Source organism: Octodon degus, unplaced genomic scaffold (assembly GCF_000260255.1).
Source record: "Octodon degus isolate 3935 unplaced genomic scaffold, OctDeg1.0 scaffold00010, whole genome shotgun sequence".
NCBI classification, from domain to species: domain Eukaryota; kingdom Metazoa; phylum Chordata; class Mammalia; order Rodentia; family Octodontidae; genus Octodon; species Octodon degus.
In genome coordinates, this window is record NW_004524586.1 from 7,644,359 (window position 1) to 7,655,498 (window position 11,140).

At 43.3% G+C, this 11,140-nt stretch overlaps 1 protein-coding gene across 2 annotated transcripts in view; it reads right to left on the reverse strand.

The window, feature by feature from the left end:
- The window catches only part of Dnmbp (dynamin binding protein), a 124,300-nt gene that overhangs the window by 43,687 nt on the left and 69,473 nt on the right, over positions 1–11,140 (reverse strand). The window contains exon 1 of one of the 2 annotated variants that reach the window (XM_023708980.1): positions 9,169–10,442. The exons of the other annotated variant lie outside the window; for it this stretch is intronic. Coding sequence (XP_023564748.1) covers positions 9,169–10,321 — 1,153 coding nt within the window. The 5' untranslated portion in view covers positions 10,322–10,442. Of the gene's footprint in view, positions 1–9,168; positions 10,443–11,140 lie in introns of those variants that run through there. 2 annotated transcript variants of the gene reach the window in all.

Sequence of the window (11,140 nt, forward strand, 5' to 3'; positions counted from 1 at the left end):
GATGACAAGTGTGTGCCACCATACCCTGCTTGGTTATATTTCTTTAAAAGGGTAAACACAATATCACAAAATAAAAATATTTTGATGTTAAGTTATGATTAAATCCAAGACACGGGTAAAGCTCCTTCTCTTTCCCTTGGCTCTGATATGTGGAGCTGCTCCTAGCTCACAAGAAGGAAGCAGGTATGGTGAATAAAGCTCACAGAGTACAGGTCAAAGTCCTCCCTGCCCCCTGTGGTGGTAACGTGTGTCTTGGCCTGTTCTGAGCCACTGTTTCCACTATTTGATCACTTCTACCTTAATTTTTTAAAAGAAAGTGTATTTAGTACAGGGTCTGTAGGGTTTCACTACACAGATCGGACTTCTAGTGATCCTCCTGTTCTCAGCCTCCTAAGAGCTGGGATTACAAGCACATGCCACCACGTCATCTCAGTCACTGTCTCAGTGTGCCCAGCGATGGGGCTGGCAAGGCATGTAGTGCTGGGGATCAAATCCCGGTCCCTGTGCCTGCCTAAGCAGGCCCTTTAGTCCACTGAGCTATCTAGCTGGCCCTTACCTCTAAAGTTTTGATTTCCCGCTCCTTTATTTATGTCCTTCAATTTGGTAGTAGCACACTAGACTCTAACTAGCTCTCCAGGAGTACTGCATGGTAGATGAGGCCTTTTAGCACTCACTAGTCACTTCCTGTCAGAGCCTAGACAGGGGCGCTTGCTGCTACTATGGCAGTAAGCACACGTGACTTAATGATCTGCTTCCTCATAATTCCTTCACCCCATAAGTCAGCTTGTCTCTACTTTTTCCATCCTTTCTGCTCACCTACTGTCTTTTAAGGCTCAACTTCCAGCTTCCCCATGAAGACTTGTCTGGCTATAGACGACTCTCTTCTCTACACTTCACTTCTCAAGTGAAGGACAAAACAGCCTCTGCTAGTTATCTTTGATATGCACATTCTGGGCACCAAAAATCACTTGACAACAAATCTTTACTGAGCACCTATTACAAGCCAAATACTACATCAGACTCTGGAAACACCATCTGCATTCTCTACCATACTGGAGCTTAGACCCCACTGGGCTGTCCAGCATCCCTAATGCCTACTTAGTACCACTTTTAGCACAGCAACTGCATCTAATAAATGGCAGTGATTAGAGGGCTTGTACCACTGCTCTGCTATGATGTCAACAGAAATCTCAACTGCTATGATCCCAAAATCATTAAACTTTATTTGCCTTAACTGTTGTATTTAGTTTCTATCTAATCAGAATTTAAAACCAACACACTGAATGGAGTGAATCAGGTTTTAGTCTTTCTGAGTTGGACCAGGCTGGGAGCTGGAGAACAAAAGAAAACAAATTCAGTATCTGAAAAGCACTGTAGAAAGCCTGAGTGCGGGAGACCAGTGAAGGAGAATTGAGGCTTAGCTGACCTCCTCTGTGAGAACAAGGAGAAACATCCCATTGTACTGTGCAGGCAAAACACAGGGAAGACAACACGCAGCAGGTTCCAGGGCCGAGTGAACACAGCCGAGATCTGGTTTTACCTTGGCATACACTTTAGATACAAGAGGAGGTACACCTATCTTGGGCACTCTACTTGATGGGGCCCATGGCTGAGTAAATAAAAGCAGGATGAGCCAGCTGCTCAGGGCTTTCTGCCCATAGAGGAAAGAGCCCACTGGCTGCCTGCACCCTAAACTAACTCTGCGTCTGTCTTTCATCCTTGTTCACTCCCAGGTCAGTGAACAAACTAGCAGGACTAGGTCTCTACAAGTCCTACCTGGAGGAGAAAGACAGCTATAGGTCAACTGAAATCAGACCCAACTCCACATTTTAACAGAGGCTAAAATGTACCTCCCCACACTTTAATGTCTTTGAAATTGACAGCATGTCATAGTTTACTTAGCGGTCCTCTAATGGTAAGAGAAAGAATTCAACTTTTGCAGTATCTTATAATAGATATTTTGTTTTATCATTTTTTCACTTATGTATTTGGTATAGGGTCTCACTACACAGCTTGGACTCAGTGATCCTCCTGTTTTGCCTACCCTGCACTGACTAGGTCACCAGCTCAGTGTGCCCTGGGGTCAGGGCTGGTTGGGCATGCAGGACCTGGGATTGAACCCCTGTCCCCGTGCTTACCAAAGCAAGTGTTTAGTCCATGAGCTATCTCTCTGGTCCAAGATGATATTTTAGATTCAATGGATACAATATGCTTCATCAGTCTGTGTTCTTTCAGCTTACAATTAGATGCCAGCTCTGCTCTGAAGCCAGGCATACAAATGCTTGTGTTTCTCCCATGTATGACCGCTAGTACTGCCATCCCCACAGGCCTGGCATCTGATGATGTTGATGCACAATCTTGGGCCCTTCCTGGTTCCTCAGGAAACATTAAATGGACAGCACTGGTATCAAGGTAGATGTGTTAGGATCCCGAGTGCCCACTCGGGCGTGCCATGACACTGCCCTGATTCACCCCCTGTCCCTTGCTCTGGACCTCTTGACATTTTCAGGTCTGTATAGAATAAGATGTACTAGAAAATATGTTTTTCTATTTCACCTTTATTTCTTGCCTTGTTGCCTCTTGTTTTACAAAAATCTGGGATTTTTCCCAGATAGGTATTTTTTCCTTGAAGATAGAATGTAATGCAAAAATAATTTAGATAAAGGTTTGAAAGAAAACAGCATGACTTAAGAATACTAATTATAGTTACAGGGAAGATCTTCCTGTAGGATGGGAGTTGGCTGGATTGAACACTGCAATCCCAGAAGTGCTTTCTTGCCTCTAATGTATCCGTTATGCCCTAATTGTTTCAGAGCTATGGTCCCATGTATATCCCTTTCTGCCTTCGTACCTTTTCCTCTTCTCCTTTCCTTTGCCTCCTACAGATCATCCCATTCATCCACAAACAATGACATTCTGATTTAAAATGGAAACTGTCAACTCTGCCTCCTTCAGCTACAGCCCCATCTTTTATATTTTTTGCAAAAGGTCTTGAAAGAGTGGTGTGTGTACCTTCCCTCACTCCAGGTTTCCTTCTAAATTCTTTGTACCTAACTCTGTATTCTTAGCTTTCTGGTGAAATTCTGTCGACTGATATCCTTTTCTAAAGTTCCATGGTGTTACCCTTGGTTTCCCATGGCAATGAAGTATTGGCTATTTTCTCTTTGAAGCCTCAGATTTTCTCCTCTCTTCTCAGATCTCCTTGCCGCATGGCTCCTTCCAGCCTCCTCCCTGCTCTGCCTCTTTAACTGGACCCTTCTTAGCTCAGTTTACTGCAGATTCCCCAGGTGTTCTTTTCCTCAGAGAAGTCTTCTGTTCATAGTTTCAGTGACGACACCTAAGAGAGCGCCGCACCTCGTAGTGTTTCCCCGAGTAGCAATGCTCTTCCTGCTTCTTTTTGCCGACCCTGTTTTCCCTTTAGGTTTTAGACAAGTTCAAACATGTTTCCTTGAAGTCTTCTCTAGTAGCTGAAGCAAAAATGGATTTTTCTCCCTTTTGATCTTATAATTTAATGTCTATGCTCTGTGCTTCTATACTTTATTTAACTGTCCATATTTTTACATTGTGTCTGTTCAACTGACCTGCACATTACCATACGTACGGGTTGACTTTCTCTGAACACCTCCAAAGCATGGGATAGTGCTTTGTATAAGTACTAGAGAGATAATGGCTACATTCAAAGAGGACGTGGGATCCACATGTTGGTATAAGCTTGAATACCAGCACCAGAGATACAGCTCAGTGGCACAAGTGCTTGCTTGGAAAGTATACCTTTTTTTCTCATTAAAATGAATAAAAAATAAAGGAAGTACAAGGGCCTGAATTTATTTCCAGTACCAAAAAATAAAAAACAAAGTTTGCATATTAACTTTTGCTACAAAGATTTCATGTTCACATATTTGCAACAAAAAGAAACCTTGAGACGTGTCATAGCACAAGCCTATAATCGCAGCACCTGGGAGGCTGAAGCTAGAGGACCACCTTGAGTTCAAGGCCAGCCTGGGCTATACAGAGAGACTGTCTCAGAAACAAGCAAAAAAATAAATGAAAGGAAATCTTGCTTATGACTCCTCAGAGCTTTGGATTGTCAAGGTGCCTTTGATTCTGTGCGGGTTAGTTTTCTTTTCATTCCCTTTCTTTCCTCCAATGAAGATATGAACCCAGGACCTTGCATGTGCCAGAAAGGTACTCTACCGTGACACTGAGCTACATTCCAGCAAGCTTTTTTTTTTTAATCTTGGGAGACAAATAGAACTGAGGATTTTCTTGGATTCTGCTGCTGTACTGTAGTTATTACTCAAACTTCTAAGGAACTGCTGTAATCTCCTTACCATCCCTCTCCCTCCTCAGCTCCCTGTAGCGTGCTCCACACCTCTGTCCTCCTCTGCCTGCACCCCCGGCACCCGTGCCACAGCAGGCCTCTCCGGGTGCAGATCTCCTCTTGCATCTCTGCGTGCATGTATCCCTCAGTTGTGCCCCTCCCCCTGCAGGCTGCTCTGGCTTCCCTTACACAGCACTTTCCACTCTTCTACTTTTACTTACCCAGAGGGACTCTACGGTGATGCCTCTGGATGGTGATAGGGTGGAAGCACCAATGTGAGTACTGAGAGACTCAGCTTTTCTTCCTTATCCAATGAACTACCGTGGGTACACATTTCAGGTTCTCTAAACTCCCAAAATAGGGGCTGGCGAGATAGCTCAGCAGTCTAAAGCACCTGCGTAGGCAAGCTTAGGCAACCACAGGGACCATGGTTTGATCCCCAGCATCATATACCATGCCAGCCCCTCCCTCAAGGCCAGCACACACATACAATAACAACTCTCAAAATAAGTAGGTTGCACATAAGTAGCCACAAACTTGCAGCAGTCTTCTTGTCTCAGCGTCCCAAGTGCTGACATTACAGGCATGTGCCACCACAGCCAGTTTATGATGCACATTTCACACTGTGCCTGTGTATGTGTATGGTTATAAAATGCTTATTTGCATGTGTATATAACACACACATACACAAAAGTAATACATGCTTACTTTTACTTCAGGAGATATATTCTGAATTTTTTAAATTCACTTTTATATTATTTTTCAGAAATGTTGGTTGCAACCTGCTAAACAGACCTCAAGACACACTCATGGGGAAAAAAAAAAAATAAAGACTTGATCATGAAGCCTGGGGTTAGCTCATTGGTAGAGCACTTGTGTAGCATACACAGGGTCCTGGGTTCAATCCCCAGGACTACAAAACAATCCAGTCATAGGTGGTTATCAATTATTTATAAAAATGCTTGGTTTGCTGATATGTAGATTCCTTTTAGTAATAATATAAAAGTATTCTATGGAACCCCTAAAGCAGGGTCTTTACAGGTCCAAGGGCAGATGTAGCCTTCCTAAATCTTTAGCTTTAACACTTACCTGAATTCTAGTTTCATATTTCTTTCTGGAAGAGTTTTTCATTTCAATATACTAGTATTACTTAAATGCTACAAAGGTAATAGGGAATCTGAAACATTAGGTCCTATTTCCATTACAACTATGCTATTACTAGCAAATGCAAGATTTTAAAGACAACTCTTGGTCTAGTAATAGTGGGATAGCTTACACTAGCCTAAACTCCATACTGATAAATATTAACAACTTTGGACAAGATGTTAAAGCAATAACTACAAGGCGCAGCCAAATAGCTCAGTGGATCAAAGCACCTGCAAGCAGGTGCAGGGGGTTTGATCCCCAGGTCTGCAGTACCAGCCCTGCCCCCAGGGCGTGCTGAGAAGGCAATTGAGACAGGGCATGGTGGCATGTGCCTGTAATCCCAGCTCTTGGGAGGCTGTAAACAGGAGGATCACTATGAGTTTGCTCTAGTAGTGAGACCCTGAACACCCTGTAGACCCTTCCCTAAAATTAAAAAAAAAAAAAAAAAAATTACATGCAAGCACTAGAAACCAGTCAAAAGCAGAAACTGAAGAGAATGTGACTGAGAACAAGAAAAGGAAACTAAGTCAGTTCTACATTGTCCGACTACCCTCAGGTGGCAGACCCTAGCAGGCTCTTGGGATGCGGGGGCATAAAGCGACAGCAGAGAGCCAGCAAGTGGCACTCTAACGGGGCTAAGGAGCCAGAAGCTCAAGTCTGGGACTCTATAGAGGACAGATGTTAAGAAGATATTCATAGAAAAGAGGAAGCCAAGCAGAGAACCCCAAAATCTATTCAGCAATTTCCCTGCAATCCTTGAAAGGAACTATGCATGTCAGCAATGAGATTCCAAGGAACCTGGCAAAATCATTAGCGGCTGAAGCTGAAGAGCCCTGCAGGTATTTAGCAACTGACGGCTGCTGCGAAGGCAGGTTTGAAAAGTGAGACACTGCACAAGTTCTATCAACATTTCCAGTTTTCCACTGAAACCTCAGTAGAGCCTCACCTTAGGAGGAAAGGCCACCTCCCAGGACTAGGCGCCACACCCTAGAACCAAGGGCAAAACCTTCACATACCTGCCCTAACAAACGAAGACAGGCTTCCAGAGGAAAATGCACTGATAAGACATGAGGGAAAAAAATCCAGGGGACGCCTTGGTTTCAGGCATGGGAGACGGGTCAAAGGGAGCCACAGAGCAGCTTTGTTTCTTTGATGAATTTGAGATGGGAAGGACAGGAATGAGAGAAGAAATAGGGAGAAATGGGGTCGGTCCACTCAGACCCCCAAAGTTGAGGTGCTTACTGGCCCAAGGGCAGATGTCCAAGGAGGAGGAAGGACTGTCAGTCTGGACTTTCAAAGGACAATGAAGTAACAGTCTGGTGGAGAGACGTGTAAAGCAGAAAGGAGGTGGGTCGATAGAACACAAACAAACGGTCACTTATGGCACTACATTCCACACCTGAGTGCTTTACTTCTCTTATCCCACTATAAGACAGGTATTATCTTTATTTTATCTCTAGGAAACCTGAAGCTCAGAGAGGTTAATAACTTGCCTAAAGTTACACTGTTAGTAAATGGTGGAGCTCACATTTGTACTGAAAGTAGAACCACTCCACCACCTCTCCGACCTGTCTCTTCTCTGTAACCACATGTGGTCACTGTGTAACACTTTGAAGGGCCAAGATCTGTACTCTAAGGTGCCCAGAGTGTTAGAAAGCAGAAAAGTTGAGATTTTATTATTGATCAAAGAATCTGGAATAAAAATGAGGGATTCCAACTGAGCTAAAATATATGAATAACACTTCCAAAGTTAAGTTCTCCAATTCAAAGTTGTAAGAATGGAAATGATATGACATGGCACCGAGCTGTTTTGTTTCAAAGAGATCATAGGGCGCGTTACAACACTCCCAAGAGAAGAGCTTGGCCCCTGTTATGTCAAACAGAACAAACACACTTGATTACAGTTGGAAAACTTAATACAATAAGGAACTAAAGTCAGGAATCAAAGTTCACTGAAGAAACAGATATGGGGGAAGGGCACAGAATGATATAAAACCAACACAAGGAAAAAGTCAAACTTTTTTCTTTCTTGACCTGAAAAGAATTTAGAAGTAATCCAATCTGTGTCATTTCAGAGAAAAAAAAAAAATGCACCTAGACAGAAATGACTATCTGCCAAATACCTCAGCCTCCCAACTAAAGCCCGACTTGTTTTCACTTTTATTCTTGTGAGTGCAGATAAAGAACCTGCTTTGCCAAAGTGCTGCTCTGGAAATTCAAGTTAAATTAAGCCTGTATTGAGAATCACTGGCTAAAACACTAGCAATTTCAGGAGCTTTGATGGTGTTTGGTACAAGTCTACTCAGCCAGCCTACTGTGAAGGAGACCTACACCAAAAAGCGACCACTTGGGAGCTGGGTGAGATGGATCCCGACCTTTACCTCCTCCAGCTCTCACTAAATCTTATTCTGTAGTCAGAACCTGGACTCTCCCAAACTATGCAGAACCAAACAGGCTGCCTGGCATGAGAAGAATATATAACAAAAGTTCAATTGCGAGTGCAGTGCTTATGAAGGCAACATGCGCACCTGTAATGCCGGCACACTGCAGAAGGACGACAAGCTTAAGCCCTGCTTGGACAGCTTAGCAATTAACAAGACCCTTTCTCTTTCTCTTTCTCTTTTTTTTTTTCCGGAGGCGGGGATTGAACTCAGGTCCTTGCGCTTGCCAGGGAAGCGCTTATTCTACTGAGCCATCTCCCCAGCGCCCCAAGACACTTTCTCAAGTAAAAAATTACAAAGAATTGAGGATGTAGCTCAGGGTGAAGGTCTGGGTTAAATCTTCAATATTACACAAACACAGTGAAACAAAAGACAGTTCAGAGAATTGAAGAAAGCACAATGACAGGAAAGAATCTCTATATGATTAAAAACTTTTAAAAAAATTTGGGGCAGGGTTTCACTATGTAGTTCAGGTTGACTCTAAACTGACTGTGGGGGCTGGAGAGATGGCTCAGAGGATAAGCGCTTCCCTGGCAAGCGCAAGGGCCTAAATTCAATCCCGCGTTCCACAAAAATAAATAAATAAACAAACAAACAAACTGACTATGTAGCCCAGGCTGGCCTTGAATTTGCATTGGTTCTTTTGCCTTAGCCTACCAAGAACTGGGATTACAGGGTTCATTTTCAATATACTCACTTTACAAATAATTTATAAAAGTTCAGTGAAATGCAATGATTTGAATACCTGACACATAGCAAGCACCCTAAAAAATAGAAATAAACTGAATTCCACAAGAGTCTTAGTGTTCATCATTCACTTCAGGCTCCAGAGTACCTAAGAATAAAGTCTATAAAACAAGTCTTTTCTTCTAATACCTAAATAAGTACAGGGACTGAGAAAAAGAAGTATGTTAGGAAAATGCATTTAACTTTGTGACCTCATAACTTGCTGTCCCCACAAGGAAAAAATATTAAGAATGAAAAGAATGTTGAGATAGGACAGCTGACAAACCCCAGAAGAGGAAGCCCCCATGAAATAGTAGTCTGGTTTTGAAAGCTGTCCTACATACTTATGTCACTACACATACTCTTGCTATAAAATGTCCCCCAAAGGAATTACATCTCGAATGCCATTGCTGCTAAAATACCCTGGATAAGAACTTACAGAGGCAGGTTCCCTAAGTCCACTGGGGTTCCTCATACCCACTGGGACTACCCTTTTCATACTTCAGCCTGTCTGAAAGCCAGCTAAGTTCCTACCTTGGGGTTTCTTCCTGTTCTGCACAAACTCTGAGCGCCTCAGGGTGCTGGGTGCGGTGCGGCGGAAGCAGCTATTCCTTCTCCAGGTCTCAGGGCCACTTACTGTGCTCTCTTCCTCTAACCTCCATGTGCTCTTCTCTAATATGGGGCTCTGGGGGATCCCAAAGTGATGTTCTCCTTGCTCTTCTCTGGGGTGATGGCTCTGTAGACTGCCCAAGATGATCCCTCTCGCCCTAAGTGCCACCATTCCAGGTTCGTCGATGTCATTATACTTCAGATTCCTTACCTGATGGACAGAATCTGTTCCTCTGTAATTATGAGATTTATACTCATTGTTTGCAGAGAAAGTGGCATAGCCTTTAATTTTTGGATCAGAATTATGCTGATCCACCGTATGAGTCTTTACTTTAGGATAGATTTTAACATTTTGATAAACATTCATTTCCTCTTCACAGTGTTCAGCAAATTCTTTACTTTCGTGGACACCATTCAAACCTGGAAAGTTCATAGACTGACTACTACTATGTCTAGGAACATGATGGGGATTGTTAAACTCTCTATCATACAAGTTAACTTCTTTACAGTCCTCAGGACTGTAATTAAAATTCCTGAGGCCCATATCCCAGTTTTGAGGTTGACATAGATTCCCCAAAGAATCAGCCACACCTGTATAGCCACTCCACTGTTCAGTTTTTTTCAGGTCTTTAGGATTATAATTCTGATCCTTAGGATCAACAAAGCCATTTGTCTTCCCATATCCTCCATCTTTCACGATGACATCTGGGCTTCCTAAAAAACAATCATCCTTCATCACAGGCCTCAGAGTCCTAGAATCTACACTTTCTGCATTCCTATAGCCATGACAGCCTCCTTGGAACATACAGTCCTTTCTGCTTTCATCCGCTTCCCCACAGTTAATAAAGCTTGGCTCACTCTGTTCAAAATCCCAGTATCCACAATCCCTTTTTCTGTAGGGCCGACTCTGCCTCTTGGTCTGGAGTGTGGAATCCGAGTCATTTTCTGCATAAAGTTCATCAAGCACCGCAAGATTTCTGTGCTGGAGACTCCTGCAGTCTTCATACTCCCAGCTAGGGTCCCAGTGCCTTTTCTTTTCCACTTCGCTTTCTTTTCCAATCTCATGAATTCCACTCATAGCCAACAAACATGAGTCCTGCTTCTCTTTTCCATGGGTCTGGGCTGGGCCTAAATGCAGACAGGTGTAGTCTCGCCTAAGCCTGAATCAGTCCTGCTTAAAATGTCTCCCAAAGCACAGGGAACATTCTTCCGGTTGCTCTGGTTAAGAGTACGAAGCAGTGTGGAGTGATTTCAAAGGCAGGATCCAATCAGTGAGCTACTATATCTTTCCCCCAGAGGCCAAGAGATAATTAGTAACTAGACTTCATGTGATTGGAGTTGGCAGTCTTGTGGTATTTCCCTCAAGCTGGTCAGACTGGCTTGGCTGCTTTATGGGAACGTAATAGCACTGTGTTGCCCTAAAGGTTTTGCAGAAAAAGCAGTGCAAACGAGAAGGAGCTCCCTTTAAAAGTCCTAAGTAGGCTCATGTATCATTCTGTCTGCCTCTTTTGTCCCTTCATAAGCCGCCAGAGGTAAACAAAGGCCAGCACATGCAGCTCAAACCAGACTCCCATTCCCTGTGCTCTACTTCTGACTTTCTAATCCTTGGACCCCTGAAACTCTTTGGAAGCCCCTCCTCTTCATGTAGAAATCAAACCTTTTCTCCTTCGAGTGCTTTGCTTCTATGAAATTTGATTAATCAGGTAATACACAAGCTCCCACTGCTTATATATCAGCTGTCCCTCTGGAGGAAAAGATTCTTCCTTTTACTCTGCTCTGGTATATAGGTAATTCTATGGAATAAAAAAATCTATCCAGAAGAATAGAATTACGTTGGCTGTCACATTTTCCAGGGTATATGTCATGCCAGAGAAGCATTAAAACCATTTTCTATCCA